This window comes from Ziziphus jujuba, chromosome 8 (assembly GCF_031755915.1).
Source record: "Ziziphus jujuba cultivar Dongzao chromosome 8, ASM3175591v1".
Lineage (NCBI taxonomy): Eukaryota > Viridiplantae > Streptophyta > Magnoliopsida > Rosales > Rhamnaceae > Ziziphus > Ziziphus jujuba.
In genome coordinates, this window is record NC_083386.1 from 14,003,361 (window position 1) to 14,022,908 (window position 19,548).

At 32.8% G+C, this 19,548-nt stretch overlaps 1 protein-coding gene across 2 annotated transcripts; it reads left to right on the forward strand.

Annotated features, from left to right (window-relative positions):
• The first annotated feature begins 3,889 nt into the window (after positions 1-3,889).
• On the forward strand, positions 3,890-17,186 carry LOC107413612 (regulator of nonsense transcripts UPF2). 2 transcript variants are annotated; one of them, XM_048469639.2, is made up of 18 exons: positions 3,890-4,049; positions 5,282-5,372; positions 5,685-5,772; positions 6,564-6,766; positions 6,846-7,190; positions 7,473-7,577; positions 8,019-8,146; positions 9,350-9,526; positions 9,638-9,719; positions 10,231-10,524; positions 10,627-10,824; positions 10,975-11,076; positions 11,365-11,616; positions 11,705-11,923; positions 12,980-13,150; positions 14,398-14,583; positions 15,382-15,855; positions 16,092-17,186. In XM_048469639.2, the coding sequence occupies exons 2-18, from the start codon at positions 5,310-5,312 to the stop codon at positions 16,590-16,592; spliced, it is 3,588 nt and encodes a 1,195-aa protein (XP_048325596.1). In that variant the 5' UTR covers positions 3,890-4,049; positions 5,282-5,309; the 3' UTR covers positions 16,593-17,186. The 2 variants fall into 2 exon arrangements, with proteins under 2 accessions (XP_048325596.1, XP_048325597.1); XM_048469640.2 differs by lacking the exon at positions 3,890-4,049 and adding an exon at positions 4,209-4,233.
• Positions 17,187-19,548: the final 2,362 nt, after the last annotated feature.

The window sequence follows — 19,548 nt, forward strand, 5'->3', positions numbered from 1 at the left end:
AAAAGATTGAAAATGAGGATGAGTACTTGAAAACCATGGCTAATCAAATGCTTAAAAAATTTAAGAAGTATTGGTTGGAATTTAGTTTGATATTAGCCATTGTAGTGGTTGTGGATCCTTGATATAAGCTTCAATTTGTAGATTGGTGTTACAAAAAAAATTATGGAGCTAGTGGTTCAAGTGAGTTCATACGAGTGAAGAGCAAATTATTTTCAATATATGAGGAGTATGCTCAAGAAAAACCTTCGACATCTTCTATGCATTCTTTGGAGAAAGAAAAGAATATTACATCTTGTGGTGTTGGAGGAGATGGCATTGCTTTTAGAAAGACAACTAGTTCCATTTTGAAGGTAAATGAATCTAAACTTTTTTATTTTATTAAGTTCTTGTATTTATGTTAATTACTGATTATCTATAATTTTTTGAAAAATAATCTTATTGAGATTTTTATTTTTTAACAATGTAGAAATTTAATATTCATGAAATTGAGGAGTTAGGTGCCAATACAAAAAAATCACAATTGGAGCTTTATTTAGAGGAGCCAAGGATGGCTACTGAAATTGAATTGAATGTGCTTAAGTATTGTAAAGCAAATCAATTTCGTTATCCCAAAGTTGTTTCAATGGCTTGTGATATATTGAGTATCCCTATATCCACTGTTGCCTCTGAATCCGCTTTTAGCATTCGTGGACGAGTGTTAGATCAATTTCGTAGTTCATTAAAATCTAATACTGTTGAAACAATAGTTTGTACAAGAGATTGGTTGTTTGGAGAAAAAGGTAATTATTTTTATTAATATTTTCTTTATTTCATTTGCATATATAAAACTTTTTAGGTTATTTAACTATTAATTTATTTTCAATTAGATTTAACATATTAGTATAGGATAATCTTATTTATTTTGTAAGGAGTATAGTTTGTTGGGTTTGATATTCAAAAATATTGAGGTAAGTATTGAATAAAATGTAAACAACCACTTTTTAGAAAAATAGAGAATTGGTCTTTTTTTTTTCCATTCGATTTTTTTTATACTTTCTATGTTTATTATGATAAATATTAATAATTTTTTGGTTTCACTAATTTATGCAATGTAAGAAAAATTTGAAGCACAACTTGATGATCTTACTGAAGATATTTTGAGCTGTGATATCAATAAAGAATAATCTTCAAGTCAATGCTCTAATTATGCCAATACTCAAGCATAAGGTAATATCAATTTTAAAATTCGTTTAATTTATTTTATTATATTTTAACATTTTATTTTCTATTTTATATTTAATTAATATTTTTATTTACCAGGCCGGATGGTTAAGCACCAAAAATTGATATATTTGGTTTGGAATTTGGACATTGTGTCATTGAGAAGTACATTTGGAGCATAATGATAGTTATGTCTTTTTCATGTATTATGGTAACAATTTAAGACTATTTGTATAGTTGTAATGCCATTTATTTTATTTTGTATTGGTGTAGTATTATTATTAGTTGTGGACATTGAAATGTTAATATTGGTATATTGAAACATTTTTTTTTAAAAGCATGTGTATTAAGACTTTTGTATTGTTAATTAGAATTTTTGGCATTTTAAACAAGTTAATTTGCAATAAATAGGTTAGTTTTCGGGTTAATTGGTCAATTTCAGGTTAACAGGTCAACACGACAAGTTAAAATAATCGTGTTAAGTGGGTGGTATCGTGTTAACCTATTTATAAACAGGTCGGGTTAGTGTTTTAGGTACCTGACACGATTAATAAACGTGTCGTGTTCGAGTCAAACATTTTTGACACGATTATTAAACGGGTTGATACGAACCCAGCCCATGCACACGAATTGTCAGGTCTACATACATGCGTAAATGCTAAGATAAAATAAAATCACAATATAATTTTATTACATTTATGTATTTTGTTAGTGTTTTTCCTTTAACTTTCTCTCTCCTCGCATCTTCTTTCCTGTTCTCTATATTCTTTCTGGTTTTTCCTTTCCTTTTATTTTATTTTTTTGTTATTTTCTTTCCTTTCTGGATTTTCTTATCATAATAGATATTAGTTCTCTCTCCCTTAATCTTCTTCATATTTTTTTCAATCTCCACAAAAAATGGTGTAGCTCTCAAATTATTAAGTTGCTAGCATTGATGAAGATCAGATTTGGGTTTGGAATGAAGGAAATTTTTAAGAACCAGCTTGATAGAATTGTTTTTCCATTAAAATTAATTGCATGTTTATTCTTCTTTGTATATCAGATTTTCATCTCCAAGTGAAAGCTCTAAGTTGATCTACAGAGAAAGAGAGATGGTGATTAAAAGAGAGAAACAGGCTATGTTGAAGGAAGTAAAAGTTGAGAATAAAAAGCTGAGAAGAAGGACATTTTTTTTTTCATTTTTCTTTTACTTTATTGTTTTTAAAATATGTTGCACATTTTGAAATATATATTAAATCATATTTCTCAAAATATATATATATATATATATTTATTATCAAATCATATTTTATGTATAAATTAATGTACAATTACAAGCATGTCCTTAGTTAAATTTAACATATTGAAAATGACGGCAAGAGATGTAGTTGATTTTCATAAAATGGAGGGATGTTTTTGAGATTATTCCATATCTCAGCAAGTATAATTGAAATGTTCCCAATATATATTTAGAGCAATGCTATATGTACCAAATTTTTTTACCAAAATTTTGGTAACCAATTATGTGGCAGTTTTTTAATAGTGTTAAATTAATATTGCCTTATATACATAAATAGATAAACCATTTAAAAGTTGCCAAATCATGAATACTAAAATTTTGATAAAAAAATTTAGCCACTTTAGATTTATCCATATATTTATATATTTATATGTATATGACATAAAGTTTGCAAAATCCCAAGGGTATTTTAATAATTTCAAAGGCACGAAATTTGGATATCCCTTGAACATTACAGCTTGGTTTGATTTAATTCAATTGCCCATTGGGCTTTTGTCCAAATTGCATTTTTCCTAAAATAAAAATTCTAATTCAAACCTTCTGTGTAGTATAATTGGTTAAATATGATACAGCAAAAATATGTAAATGATATGTACATGTATAAATTATTTTATTTATTTAAAACATATATAAAAATTTTGCAAAAAAATACGAAAAGTTTATAAACTCGGTAAGAAAGTATATAATGAGTTATAAATTTAAAAAATTATGGGTATTAAATATAAATAAAAATTAATTATTTTTAATACATATGATAAAAATATAACTATAAGTGAAATAATAATAATTTAATATATTAAAAATCAAAATTAGTAAATAATTAAAATAATAAAATAAAAAATCTATTTTTATACACATTTTTTTATGTTGTTGTAAAGAGAAAAAATAATTGAAATTATTAATTTTTTCATATGTATTTTTTTCCACTTATATAATACATCAATATGTTTAATAGGTATTTTAAACTTTTCTTTTATAAAAATGCATATCTTTTTATATGTTTAAAATCGATATAAAAAATAATTTTTTTAAAAAAATATATGTATTTACAAATACTTTATGTGAATATACTAACTAGGCTTTATAATATTACTGCATGGTTATTTCCATTTTTAAGTCTTTTATTCTTATAAAATGCCAAATAGAAGATGAACCACCGTAAAATAGGCATGTAACAAAACATTTTATACATGTAAATATTTTTATATTTGTTTTTTTTTTTTTTTTTTTTTGGGCCGTGGTTTGGTTCAAAAAATTTCCAACACGCAAATCAAATCAAAATATTCCGTTTGCCAGTCAGAAAACTGGGCTCAAAGCCCAAAAGACTTTTAAACGGTATATCCCTGCTCCGGAACCAACATTCTAGGACGAGTCGGATCTTTCTTTTTTTGGGTTGAAAATTACTTCGCAATTCAGCCCCAAACCCAACCCTTGGGCTTGGCCCTCTCTCTCTCTCCCCTCTCTCTCTCTCTCTCTCTCTCTTCTTTCTCTCTCTGCGCTGCGGAATTCACTGTAACCTTCACTTTCTCGGCAACTCTTCTGTACAGTCGCCGGCGTTGCCGCCGATTAGGTGAGTCTGCTCTATCCTCCGCCCTCTCTCTCTCTCTCTCTCTCTCTATATATATATATATATAAATATATATAATATATGGACAGTGGTACAGATAGTTGGCGTGTGTGTTCGTACTGTGTTTATATACGAGTGAGAGATCTCGGCGACCAATGTTTTCACCAGAAATCGCTCTTTTCTTCTTGTAAAATCCAATTATTTTTCGTTTATGAACAATTTCATGCTCTTATCATAGGATTCGCGCTAAGTTTTTGCTTGGGATTGTTGGAATTAAAGCTAGGTCATGCATTTTTTTTTTGTTTTCCAAACAGTTTATTTGAATTTATGGAACATATGTTTGATTTTTTAGGAAGTTGTAATACTCTTTTGTTGGATTACTAATTTTTTTAAGCCCTAAATTTAGGAATCGATTACTGTTTATTTATTTATTTGTATATTTTTTTTTTTTTTGGGGGCTCGTGACTCTTCATATAATATTGGGCTTTTTCGTTTTTCTTGAATTTATTTAGCGCAAACGTTCTTTTTCAAACTATGAGATGTTAAATGCTTCCTCTCTGTTTTAAATTTGAACCCCTGTGCCTGGTAGAGAGCTTCTATGGTTTTACTTCATGTTTTTCCTCACCGTTATTTTCACGCATTTGTTTAAGAAATCGCATGTAATGGGATTTACTTGTGGGTATTAATAAATTATCTGCTTATTTATGTGTGTAATTCATGGACTTCCTGTTCTGTCTGAGATGTTCTCTGAAATACTTGTTTGTTAGCTCCATTATGCATTTAAAACTGTTTTGAGTATATAAATACAGGTAATGAATTTAGTGATTTTGTTAAGCGTGTAATATATTTGATGAAGTATGTATGAAACATGCATGAAGCAACCATTTAGACTGCTTGGAACTTTCGAGGATATGTGAATTACTGTAGATAATCAATTTTTGATGCTAATAGTCCGAGGAAAAGTAATAGTTCATAGTTTCGTTGCTTATGAACCTCTTTTTTTTTTTTTTTTTTGTAACACTTATTTGCATTTGGTTGAAGTGGCTGAATTTTCGGGAGTTTAAATGCATGAAGGATTCATACTTACTTAGCAATTAGGTTGATGGAGTTACGCTTTTGTGATTGTCTTAGCTTCTAATTAAAAAGTTATACATGCACTATCACTTTGGCCATTTCTATCTGTATTTTGGGGGGCTAATATTTGCCAATTCTCCATTCAATTCCTTGTAATTTAGGTGTAAATCTCTGACTTAGAAGAGGAAGATGGATCACCATGAGGATGATGGTCGTGTTGGAGGTGAACATCATGGAAAGCAAGATGATGAGGTATGGTAATGTACTGTTTACAAGAGCACTTGTATTATGGCATAATCTTCTATTTCTAAGTTCACTTTTCAATTTGATATCCAGATTTTTCCTTTGGAAGATTTTGTTATATGTACCTTACTAGGAAACTAAATCACAAAGTTAATTTTTAAAAAGAAAGTTGCTCTAAATTTGCATTTCCTTGTGGATTATATATTAGTTTTAAGGTAATTAGATGGTTGGTCTCAGTTAAAGCTTAATACTTGCTGAATTAAATTCATAATTGGTCTTCAATGTTTGTGGATAGTTATTTGCTCTGTCATTCTGTTGTAGGAAGCTGCTGCTCGACTTGAGGAGGTCAAGAAATCAGTCGAGGCAAAAATGGCTCTTCGACAAAGCAATTTGAATCCTGAAAGGCCTGGTTAGTAAATATTTATAATATTCCAGGTTTCTCATGAAAATTCATTACTGACTGTTATTAATAGAGGTTACAATTGTTAAGTGATTGGTTTAACTTCATCAGTTTCTCTCAAACCTTCCTGATGAAATACCAGATGGTTATTGATTTTATAGTTTTTCTTGGTGTCATAAAATATAGAGTGAGTGCTAAGGTTGCTGAGTATTTTGGGATACTGCCTGATAATATTGTTCAGACTTAAGCCGCAAATGTAAACACATGGTCACAAGGGATAAGTGACATACATGAATGGGTAACTGATCAACCATAAACTTGTAGGTCCATTGATACTGGATTTTCTTGACTGATTCTGATACTTAGCTAGTACTGACTTTACTTTCTGATTGAACCCACAAAAAAAAAAAAAAAGAAGAAAAAGGAAGCCTTTGGCTTAGGACAAAAGATAAACTTATTGATGATAAAGTCCATAAAGCTGGCCTGTTCCAGATGTAACATCCTCCACATTACAACTTCTAATAACATAAAAAAATAAAAAAATAAAAAAATAAAAAATAAAAATTGAAAGCTAGAATTTGAAAATATGCGATCCACCTTTTTTTGGGTGAACTGAAATGGAGAATCAGAAGCTAGGAATTTTTAGACCTCTGGCAGAATCTCATGTTTATCAAACTGATTCTAATTTCTTTCATGACATCTTATTTTAACTATCATATATATTTTGTTTATTCTGTTGGAAGTAAAGCCTTAATGGTGATGGTTGCATGGTTACTAAAAGTGTTTCCTCATATTTCTAGATTCAGGACATCTAAGGACATTGGATTCTAGCATCAAACGCAACACTGCAGTCATTAAAAAGCTGAAACAGATAAATGAAGAGCAGCGGGAAGGGCTGATGGATGAGTTAAGAAACGTCAATCTCAGTAAATTTGTTAGTGAAGCTGTGACTTCTATTTGTGATGCCAAGCTTAAAAGTTCAGATATACAAGCAGCTGTTCAGGTAGTTTCCTTAGATTTGAACCAAACATGCATGTTTTAGCAGCTATTCTACCTGATATCTGATATTCTGTATTTTACAGATCTGCTCTTTGCTTCATCAAAGATACAAGGACTTCTCGCCAAGCCTCACTCAAGGGCTTTTGAAAGTCTTCTTTCCTGGAAAGTCAGGGGATGACCAAGATGTAGACAGAAACCTGAAGGCCATGAAGAAGCGCAGCACTCTTAAACTTCTTTTGGAACTTTACTTTGTTGGAGTTATAGAAGACTCTGGTATTTTTGTAAATATCATCAAGGATCTTACTAGTGTTGAACACTTAAAGGATCGGGATACTACTCAGACAAATTTGACTCTTCTTTCTAGTTTTGCACGGCAAGGGAGAATATTTATTGGGCTTCCTCTCTTTGGCCAAGAAATTCATGAAGAGGTAAATAGTTCTTTGGGGCTTCTTTTATTCAGTCTTCACTACATGCTGCTTCAATGGTTTCCCATTCTTTTTATGATTTTTTATCTACTTGTTTTGTTTGGTTGTCATATTGGATGGTTATTTTGGTTTCTAGTTTCCATTTTTTTCCCTTGCTTTTGTGTCTGTGAACCAATTGAAAGCTTTTGTGAATATTGTAATATACAATTTGAATTGGGCTTTTGTTTATGATTTTGTTGCCAGCAGCGTTATATTTTGCACATTTCTGCTGACATTTTGCTATAGTTTTTTAAGGGCCTTAATATCACAGCAGAACAAAAGAAATTTTTCAGGAAGGCATTGCATGCATATTATGAAGCTGCAGCAGAACTACTTCAGTCTGAGCATACTGTAAGAATTCTTTTGCCATTGAAGCTAATTTTACTTAAGGCTCGATTGAGAGTGCTCTGCTTTTTATAACAGTGGTTTCGTGACAACACTAATAGGTGCTTCTCCAAGAATAATCTTGAGAATAGCACTTTTTTATTGTTTGGCCAAACATTGTAGATGGTGCTTTTATTTATTTTTTTCAAACACTTCTTATATTTCTAGAAGCACTATGGAGATGGCACGTAATCTTTTTTTTTTTTTTTTTTTCGTCCTTTCCTTTTTCTTTTTTCTATATGGGAGGGGGTGGTTGTCAGTTATATCCCAAGAATTGTTTGTATTAACAAGGCTTTACGTCAGGCTGATCTGTACATGGTGAAATTACCTCATAAGTCTGTTGATAATTTATTTATTGTTTTCTTTTTAATAATTAATCAAATTAATGTTTTGCTCATGACTTTCTAGTCACTTCGTCAATTGGAGCATGAAAATGCAAAAATCCTCAATGCGAAGGGAGAGCTAAGTGATGAAAATATCTCTTCCTATGAAAAGCTGCGAAAATCTTATGACCATTTGTATCGCAATGTCTCATCGTAAGTTGCTTTTTCTTACTCTTTGGTCAATATCTGATTATGATGATAACTCTGGAGTCTGTTCGCATGGTTTTAAATCTCTGCAGTGATCATGGACATGATCACATTGAATTGTCATGGAAACGGGTGTAGCAGTTATTATGCTGTATGTGGTCATAGTGGTTATGAAAGGTTTTCAATTTGAATATCCAATTGTAAATTAAATATTGAATACCGTGACCCAAAAGTCTAACTTCGTTGCATTTACAGTTGTAATTTAAAAAAGGGTTGATTGCATTTTACTACCTGTCAATTTGGGGTAGTTGCTTGTACTACCAACCCTCGAGCTTAAAACATTTCAATTTAAGCCCGTAGTTTCTATTTTTGGCATTTAGGTCCAATCTTATTTTTTGTCAAAAGACATTTAACATGAGGCCTAAATTTGAGGATAATCTCTGAAACTAAATGGTTTAAATTAAATCTTGAAGGCTTTAATTTGTACAATTTTGACCAAATTGCATTTACCTGGGATGGAGACTTTAACCTCTATTAGCCAAAAAAATCCAATTGGACCAAAACGTAACTGAATATTGAGAGCGTAAACTGTAACAATTTAAACTTATGAGGGCCATAAATGCTGCTGTCCTAAACTAGAAGGTCCCTTTTAAATAATTTATGACATATTTTAGCAACAGTAGTTGATTAGGTCGAATTTTTTTATTTTTTTATTTTTTATTTTTGAAAGATTGTTGATTTGAGATGCCATATTTTCTTATCTTTATCAAATGATCATATCTGCAATGGGTGGGATTCCGCAGTTATCATAATCCAATCTTCTCTTCCATGACAAATGAATAAATGTAAGAATTAGGGAAAAAAATGAATAAAAAAAAGAAGTTAAATGTAACTATTAGGCTTGAGACATAAATCAGGAAGTATTGTGTTAAAAAGAAAAACTAGGAAGCACAAGCACTAGTCTCATATGCTTGCAAACTGCAAGGATATGCAGCAAAAAGCGCTGCTGTGCACTGCAGAAGATGTGACTGTTTATATCACCATAATATCAGCTTCTATAGCTATTGGAATAAAACACTATTGTGACAGGACAACTGTAGTAGGCTGCTATTTAAATCCATGTATGCTTGTTTGATTATTTTTCAATTTTCGGTAATTAAATTTTTAGATCTTGTTTCTGAATATTTCTGAAAATTATTCATTTTACAGCTTGGCAGAAGCACTTGAAATGCAGCCTCCTGTAATGCCAGAGGATGGCCACACAACTAGGGTTACTAGTGGAGAAGATGCTTCATCTTCGGCTGGCGGGAAGGATTCTAATGTTTTGGAAGCCATATGGGATGATGAAGACACTAGAGCCTTCTATGAATGCTTACCAGATCTCAGGTTGTGTTTGGTTAGATGATACTCTTAATGCAAAGTTAAGAAATTGTCAAATGATAGTCATGTATTGATCATCTTGATCTTACTGAAATCTTATGTATATGTTATTTTCAGAGCATTTGTACCCGCAGTTTTATTGGGGGAAGCAGAACCCAAAGTGAATGAGCAATCTGCAAAGACACAAGAGCAACCAACAGTGAGAAAATAGAACTCTATTAATTTTATACAGGCGTTGCTATCTCCTGAGTGTTATTTTCTTCCCCATTAGTCATGTAGCATTCACTAACGTATTCACTAACCCGAAGTTGATGTCATTGTTTGATTCAACTTTCATATCAGTTCTATAATTTTATTCTAGTCATTCTGAAGTAATCTGATAGTAATGGCAGATGTACCTTAGTGTCAACTAATTAACTATTTGGGCATATATTGCTTAATTTTGTTTCTACTTGCTTCCCTAGTATATATCATCTTCGTACTTTTTGAATCAAATGGAGTCTATATGGCACTAAGTTGCCTTATTTGGTAGTTGAGGCAACTTTTCTGCTGATGTCTTTCTGGAATTAGATGTACTTGAAGTTTTTTATACACCCTTGTTTATTTTTGCACAAAACACATGTTGAAAATGTGCTTTCTATGCACGTATAAATATAGTTGTCTGTTAACTGTGATCTAGACTGATGAAGAATCTTTTTTTCTTTTTCAAGGAATCGGCACCTGAATCAGATCAAGGTCAACAGGCTATACAAGATCCTGGAGAGATTATTGCAGACTCTGGTCCTTCGCAGGAGGGCAAAAACATAGAGAAAGGGAAGGACAAGGAAGAGAAAGATAAAGAAAAGACTAAAGATCTGGAGAAAGAGAAAGCAAAAGAAAAAGATTCTGACAAAAAGGGAGAGAGTGAAAAGGAGAAACTTAAAAGTCTTGAAGGCACAAATTTGGATGCTTTATTGCAGAGGCTCCCGGGTTGCGTGAGCCGTGACCTTATTGATCAATTAACTGTAATTATATCTCTGTTTGAGCTTCGCTATTCTACATTATACTATTTAGTGTTTGATATGTGAACCTGTATGCCTAAGACCTTACTCTGTATTTTACACCAGGTGGAATTTTGTTACCTAAATTCAAAAGCAAACCGGAAAAAGCTTGTGAGGGCATTGTTTAATGTCCCAAGAACATCATTGGAACTGCTTCCATACTACTCACGCATGGTTGCCACACTTTCAACTTGTATGAAGGATGTTTCTTCCATGCTCCTACAGATGCTGGAAGAGGAGTTTAACTTCTTAATTAATAAAAAGGTCCATTTTGTATATAAAATTTATGTTTCCTTCCACACCTGATGGCATAGTTATCTGGTTTTCTTATCTTATTGTGTCTTCTTGCATAGGCTTTTGTTTTACTTCTTACAAGCATTTGTGATTTACATGTTGGGTTATAACTTGCTGCAGGATCAAATGAACATTGAAACAAAAATTAGGAATATTAGGTTTATTGGAGAACTCTGCAAGTTTAGGATTGCACCCGCTGGCCTTGTTTTTAGTTGTTTGAAGGTAATCTCTAACTGAATATGCAGATTTTTAGTGGAGTGTTATATCATTCATTTTATTCTTTATAAGCTATTCTTGGAGTTATCGGCATGTTTATCTTTGCTTATGGTTCCTTTGATTGCAACAGAGTTAATGTAAATTGTAGTCAGATTTTTTGCTCTTATATATTTTAGGGTGTGGTCTAAGATGGATTAAAAACTAGTCAGTGCATTTGTAGATTTTATTTCGTATTTAGCTAGATATTTTTGGTTTTTAACTGTTTACTTATGGATTGATGATTCTCTTTACCAGGCTTGTTTAGATGATTTTACTCATCATAACATTGATGTTGCTTGCAATCTTCTGGAGACCTGTGGTCGTTTCTTGTATCGATCACCTGAAACTACTGTTCGGATGGCTAACATGTTGGAGATATTGATGCGTTTGAAAAATGTCAAAAATTTAGATCCTCGGCATAGCACCCTGGTAGAAAATGCTTACTATCTGTGCAAACCACCTGAGAGATCTGCACGAGTCACAAAAGTCCGTCCTCCATTGCATCAGGTATGCTTCTTAGATCCAATGGTTCCTCCGCATGGATTATAAAAGCTATTTTGTTATAAACTTCTAAGTCTGCCTTTTTCTTTGGCAGTATATAAGAAAATTATTATTTTCGGATCTTGATAAGTCTACCATTGAGCATGTTCTGAGACAACTTCGTAAATTACCATGGAGTGAATGTGAGCCATACCTTTTAAAGTGCTTTATGAAGGTTCACAAAGGGAAGTATGGTCAGATTCACTTGATTGCTTCTCTCACTGCTGGTTTGAGTCGCTACCATGATGAATTTGCTGTGGCTGTTGTTGATGAGGTTTTTTCTGTCCTTTCAGATTATATTTTGTTCAGTCGACATTTTAGCTTTCCCTTATAAACATGATTGTGATTTTTAGGAAGAATGACTATTATGCTTCTTTTGTTGTTTTGATGGACATATTGCTGGCTGTAAATGTATTGTTTCCTGTTCTATTCACATAATGTAGATTTCTGAACTGTTATGAAAAATGAATATCAAAGAGGTGAAGTATGATCACATGTACATTATTGGTTATCTCAATACAAGTTTAAGCTGCTATAAGGATGATTGTGCAGTGGCTGTTATTTACAAGGTTTTTTATTGCCTTTCAGAGGAAACTTCTCTTGAGTTAAACATTTTAGCTTCACAGATAAACAGGATTTTTTTTTTTTTTTTAGAAACGGTTTCTCGTGTCTTTTTAGTTGTTTATGTTGGCCATTTGTTTGTTTTGCACCAAGTGCATCATTCTTTTAGCATATTCTGGTTTCATCATCTATCTGTTTTTAATTTAACTGGAATATGATGGTGTAGATTATCAATTTTGAAATCCGCTTTTAATATGGCTTTTGTTTTTGATAGTGATATGAGTTAAAATCCATTTGGTTTTGTCAATGGGGAGGAAGGGTCAGTTAATGAACTTTTCATTTCTCTTTTGAGTGTAACTTCTTAGCCTATAACATCATGCAAGTGGCATTGTTGGTACTCTTTAAATTTGTGTGAGCACTGTACTTAAATGTGTTGAATATCATCCAGATCGTAAAGGTAGTCAATTGAGCCTGATCTTCAAATTTAGAGGTTGATCTGTTGGAATCATTACTAGTTGAGTTGATTTATATTTTCAGAATAATGCTAAAATTTGTCTGTATGATATTTGTATTGAAATAAAATCAAAGGGGAATGCTGTATGGTAGAACCTAAAGTAACTTTGTAATCCCTTTGTTCTGTACTTCTGTTTCTCAAATGTAGAAATATATGATAACATACTCTCAAATGAAGTATGCGTGTCAGCACACCTTTTTATGTTTGCAATATGGTTTTCATCCAGAATGTGACAATTATGCTTGTACTTTTTAGGTTTTGGAAGAGATTCGGCTTGGTTTAGAATTGAATGATTATGGGATGCAGCAGAGGCGCATTGCCTATATGCGATTCTTAGGGGAGCTATACAACTATGAGCATGTAGATTCATTTGTTATTTTTGAGACGCTATATTTGATTCTCATCTTTGGCCATGGCACATCAGAGGTATGAAATCTATTTTGGGATGGAACATTTTTTATGTCTGGTATGTTTCCAGTATATCTGTGGGTTGATGACTAGGCACCATTGCCAGGGCACAGAATATGTGCTTTCCAGGCATGTAAAGCATTCTTTGTCCGTCTCTCTTCATATCATGCTGTATTTTTCCCTTGAATTATCTTATAATTTGTTTGACAATGGATTAGGTGCAGTACAATGTGGTCATATGGATAATGTGATAGTTTCTTGACACATTTGGATACTATATTTCAAGTATATGTATAATTTATTGTTACAATATATACTTACAAAATTGCTATTGTAAGCGAAGGCACTCACCACTTGGTGGGCACCCAACACGTATCCTTCCAAGGATACACGGGGTCCTCAAAGGATACGCATTGGGTGCCCAACAAGCGGTGAGCGTCTTCCCCCACCATAGACGAGCTGATATATACATTTATGTATTAAATATATTATCTTTTCACTATAACAATTATTGCACAAAGCATACCTGATTTTAAGTGTATTCACGTATCCTAACACTCAATATTTATTTGATTAATGTTAAGAAGTTTTAAAGTGGTATTTAGTAAACACTGCTATTGTTAAAAGTTTAATTTTCAAATTTTGGACATGATAATGAAATATCAAATATAAGAAAAGGATGGCCAATAATTATGCATGCTTGATTGCTTGTTACTGATGCTTCTTGATGAGAATCACTAGTTTTGAAATTCCTATCTTGCTTCTTTGCGGTATCATGTTGGACTGCATAACCCGGGGAAGAAGTTTTTTAATATGTCCTGACAGAAGATTTGCCCTCTTGTATGCAAGTATGAATACACTAGCCTTCCGACCTGGGAAGTGGAGAACCAATGATGTATTTACATAAAATCTGACCTCTCTGGATACTTTATATGTATTTGAATTATTTTCAACAAGCAGGGTGCTTGAAATGGATTTTTCCATTCAAAAAATGTGAATCTCTATATTACTGTATCATTGTTGTTATTCCTCCCATAATAATGCTAAAACAATATCCTCATATTTTGGGTAAGACATGACAAGAAGTGAACCAAGTTCCTTAAGAAAGCACAACCATTTGTTATGGATTTAGAAATATGAATGTCAGCAGTATGGATACTTCTCTTTTTCTTGTTTGTAGCATTTTGTTTTGAAACTTTCATTTTCATTCTTGAGATATATGATAATTCTTATGAATCACTCCAATTCAACTTTCCATGCTGCAGCAAGACTTGCTGGATCCACCAGAAGATTGTTTTCGCATCAGGATGGTTATTACTCTTCTTGAAACCTGCGGGCACTACTTTGACCGAGGTTCTTCTAAAAGGAAACTTGATCGATTTTTGATGCACTTTCAGAGATATATACTCAGCAAAGGTGCATTACCACTAGATATTGAATTTGACTTACAGGTCAGCAATGCGGCTCTTATCTTATTTTTTTCTGTTGAGGAATTACATTTTATTCTCAAATATAATATATGTAATTCATTAACCTTCTAGAGGAGTAAATTTAAAAAAGATTGTGCGATCAGGTTGAAAGAGAAACTAGTGCTTTTAATGTACAGAAGTGAGCTAGCTTATGTGCATACAAAACAGAATAACAAATCCTGAAAGACAATCTTTCATGGTTATATTGAGGTATAATTGACGTGGAATATAACATTTGGGTTTGAGTAAATTAAAAAAAAAAAAAAAGCACTTAGTGTTCGTGAGTAATGAGGAGGGTAGAGAACAGGATCAGAAAAATCCTGGAAGTGAGATACTTTCATGGTTAGTAGATATTGGTAGCTGATGTGGACATACTGTTTTGTTTCTAAAGATGTATTTACTATTAGACAGAATGAGGTAACTTCTTTCTATAGGAATATTAACTAATTAGCAAAAATGATAAACAATAAACTGTTCTGTCTATTTTTTATTATTTTTCTAATCGCAAATCATTTTAGGAATCATATTTAATTGACTGCTTCTATATCATGCTAGCTATTTGGGAGTAAGCTAAGTCAATAACCTACACGTGCAAAAGAACATGAACAACCAGGCTTTAATGCCACGCTAAGTGATCATTAATTTTAATAGCTTAAGCTGCTAGGAAGTGGACCCAAGTATTATCAAGCAAATCACTTAAACATAGTGCAATCATGATATAAGTATATTGCCACATCTTTTAATTTGAGAGAGCTTATGCCTCATAGCATTAATTCTCAGGACCTATTTGCGGAGTTACGCCCCAACATGACTCGATACTCATCCATTGAGGAAGTGAATGCAGCTCTGGTAGAATTTGAGGAGCATGAACATACCATCTCATCTGACAAGGCAAATAGTGAGAAGCACTCTGACTCTGAAGTGCCTTCGAGCAGGAGTACGTTCAAAACCATTTCAGCAAATGGACAGAGTGTTGTGAATGGCACTGAGGAAAATGGTAGGGTACATCATGACCTTGGAGACAGTGACAGTGATTCGGGGAGTGGTACTGTTGATCCCGAGGGACAGGATGAAGAAGAGTTGGATGAAGAGAATCATGATGGTGGATGTGATAGTGAGGAGGAGGATGATGACGATGATGGGGGTGGACTTGCTTCTGATGAGGATGATGAAGTCCATGTAAGGCCGAAGGTGACAGAAGTTGATCCTCAGGAAGAAGCAAATTTTGAGCAAGAGCTCAGGGCTGTTTTGCAGGTAAGGTCTTAGATTATTTTTATTTGTGTTGCTACTGGCTGGTACCTATTATGTGGTTTGTACAGTTTGTTGGTTTATTGTTATAATGCTTACATAGGATACTTGGGAAAAGGGAGGTTGTTTTGGTAATAAAATCATTGTGACTGATTAATCCTTCTTGTATGTGATGTTTTGATTTGAAAGAGTTAAGCTGATGACATTTTTTTTAGCACTCATCATTTAAATTCTGAATGCAGGAGAGTATGGAGCAGCGCAGGCTTGAGCTGCGCGGCCGACCTACTTTAAATATGATGATTCCAATGAATGTGTTTGAAGGGTCCATGAAGGATCATCATGGAAGGGGGATTGGAGGGGAAAGTGGTGATGAGGCGTTAGATGAGGAGGCTGGGGAAAGGAAGGAGATCCAGGTAAAAGTTCTTGTGAAGCGTGGGAACAAGCAACAAACGAAGCAGATGTACATTCCTCGGGATTGCTCGCTTGTACAGAGCACAAAACAGAAGGAAGCAGCTGAGCTTGAAGAGAAACAAGATATCAAGAGGCTGGTCTTGGAATATAATGATAGAGAAGAGGAGGAACTAAATGGATTAGGGACCCAAACTTTGAACTATATGCAGACTGGGGGCAACAGAATTTCCGGCCGAGGCCACACTTGGGAAGGAAGCAGCGGAAGAGGTGGAACACGTCATCGGCATCATAACCATTCCAGCGGGGGAGTTTATTACAGCAGGAAAAAGTGAAATGATTCGACTTAGCAAATACCAGAAAATCAATTTGACAGGTGCCTCCCTTTTGCAAATATGGTTCACTTGTGAATCATCAATCCATGCATGATACTGTAAGATCAACCATGATTTATACAAGGCATTCCTTTCCAATGGTGAAGCGGTGCCTTTTTGCGTGATCACCGCAGAGTTTCCCTCCATATTCCGGCAAGATTAATTAATGTTCTCATCTTGTCAGAAGAAAGTAGTGGTTTCGGCAAGTATAGATATACAGAAGATTGTTGACCAGGAATGTAGAGCGATACGCATTTTGATGTGTGATTTTTGAGGCAAGCACACCAAATCTGCTAATATGCCCTAATACCGGCTTGTGCTGCAACTAGATTCTGCTCGTTCTGCATATATACCTGTGATCCGTTAATATGAAGAATGAAATAGGATGAAAAGTGTGGTTGGGTTTTCTACCTTGAGGTTTATATTTTATGTTAATGTTTATGTTTATGTATTTTGTAAGTGAGACTGTGTGTCTCGCTTAGACAATAACAAGAGAGTGGTAACCTTATTTGACTAATTTCTTGTATGATATTTTTGTGCAAAGCTGTGCAACTATATTGCTGGCCTTCTTTTGTATTTTGTTGTTTTATAGTCTGGTGGGCTTTCGAGTAAGGACATGTAAATAGCCCGAGGAGCTGAGACAACATTGCGATTGAACCAATGTTTGTACTGGACGCAAACGATGTTTTAATTGCAGGCAAATTCGACAATGTCTAGTAACATATAATGAACTGAAAAATCAAAGATAAAAAGTCCCAAATCTGATCTCCGAGGTTCTTGTTTCTACTTTCTTTTACTAGCATTTCTATTTTCTTCTCTTTTTTCGGTTGAAGCCCCACTATTCGGTTTTCAACTCCATCAGACCGTCAGATTGATAAATGTTTTTATACAAGAAACTCAATATTGTATAAACCACATCGAAGAGACTGAAGATTAATTTAAAAATACATTTATAATGGAATATACATTTATATATATTTTTGGCTAGACCACTTATATTCTTTATATTTGTTAGCATTCCTTGCTTCTCCCGGAGCTTTACTATTTCTTTATCAGCTATTAGATACCAAATCCACAACCATTTCTTTACTTTATTGCAAATATTCCCGGAGCTTCTTTTAATTTCTTCAATTTTGTTTCTACAAAAATCATAAGTGGTTGACCAAGCCCACCGTTAATGGCCTCCCTCGTCTCTTCAGCGAGCAATATTGCCCAGGAAAACTCCCGAAATTGTTGCATCTTTTTGACCAGAAAAGCAGCAATTCTCAAACCTTGTAAAGAACTATTTTACGTTGTACTACAACTAATCCAAGAAAGGGTCTTAAGTACACTTTTCAAAAGGGTAGGTGCTAAATCTTTGAAATAATTTATAAATTCTAAGAAGTTCCATACAAAAATTCAGGGACAAAAAAAAAAAAAACATTTTTTTATTTGTCGCTTCAAGAAAGATAAAGGAAAACATATTCCTATTATATATATATATATATATATATAAAGTATGGGCTTTCAAATTTATATCTTGATATATATGCCTTATAAGTTGGGAGGGAATTGATCAAGTGGGTCAATTTTTCTCTTTTAGAAAAAAAATAAAATAAAAAAGCAAAGAAAATTTTATTTTACTTGTTTGGGAATTTGGTTCTCCAAAGTGTTGGTGGCCATAAAAGATTATCTGAGCAAGCAATGGAAGAGACACATTATATTCTAAATTTTTACAGCTCACAATTGCGTGCCATAAATGGTGCAAGTAGTGGCCCACATAAGCCCACTGCTTTTTGGCAAATTAGGACACCTCGACTATTGGGACCCACTTTACTAGGTACTCGAAGGATTATCACCCTTTTTTTTTCCTACATGTGATCAACGACAAGTATTGTATTATTATCACATGCTCTTTTCCCGGATGTAAAACTCATTTATATAATTATATATATATGGACGTAAATCGTACACACCAATCCTATATTTTCTTTAGCTTTCACCCTTTTGTTTTCTTTAGCCAAAACCCAACTTAAACCTAAGCAAAATATCTGCTTCGAAAGAATTCTAGCTCATTCATTTTTCATTTTAAAAGCTTTAATTAATTATAAGAAACCAACGAATGAGCATCAAAGTCAAAGATTTTATTGGTTTTCTTAACTTTGACAATTTGTACGATTAAGCCAACTAATTGATTTTGTGGCTCTTCCGAAAATAACATATGAGATCAAATATATCATCAAGTGAAATAAAAAGTTTATGCATAAGTTGTGTATATATTTATAGAGAGAGAGAGAATTATGTGTAGATTGTATATGAAAAACTGTAAAAATTATCTCCTAATTTATTATGAAAGATATAATAATATGACAAATTATATAAGGGATAATTTAATTAATAATTTAAAAATTAAAAATCTAATTTAGAATATGACAATCTATTAGCATCTATCGTATCATCACATCTATCACATCTTTACTTATAAGTTGGATAATAATTTTTAGATTATCAAATCTGAATATGTATGTAGTATATATGTAAATTAAACGGCATGATATAGAAATACTCAATTAACTTGGTTATTACATATTATTATTATATATTTGCAAAACAAACCCAATAAATTAAACGGCATAAGAGAAGGATATATAAATGCAATAATCAACTTGGTCAAGTTTTTCATCGTTAGGTCGTCTGGCACAAGTAGAGCATTAGTTCATTGATACTCAGCCTACTAGAATCTCCCATTATATAAACTTTGCTAAGAGTTTTTTTTTTTTTTTTTTTTTAATATCAATGTAAAAATAATAATAATAGTCACTGGCATAACCAAATTTTGCTTCTAATTGACCTCATATTATTTTCCAACTACTAAAATTTTATTATATGCTCATTAATTCGGTATATATGTAATCATAATTATGACAAAATACTTTCC

Bases quoted from the DNA above. Each gene is read 5' to 3' on its own strand.
- LOC107413612 (XM_048469639.2), top strand. From the start codon at position 5,310: ATGGATCACCATGAGGATGATGGTCGTGTTGGAGGTGAACATCATGGA. The intron at 11,924-12,979 runs GTTTTTTCTGTC...TGTACTTTTTAG, and splicing joins CTGTGGCTGTTGTTGATGAG to GTTTTGGAAGAGATTCGGCT. The intron at 13,151-14,397 runs GTATGAAATCTA...TCCATGCTGCAG, and splicing joins TTGGCCATGGCACATCAGAG to CAAGACTTGCTGGATCCACC.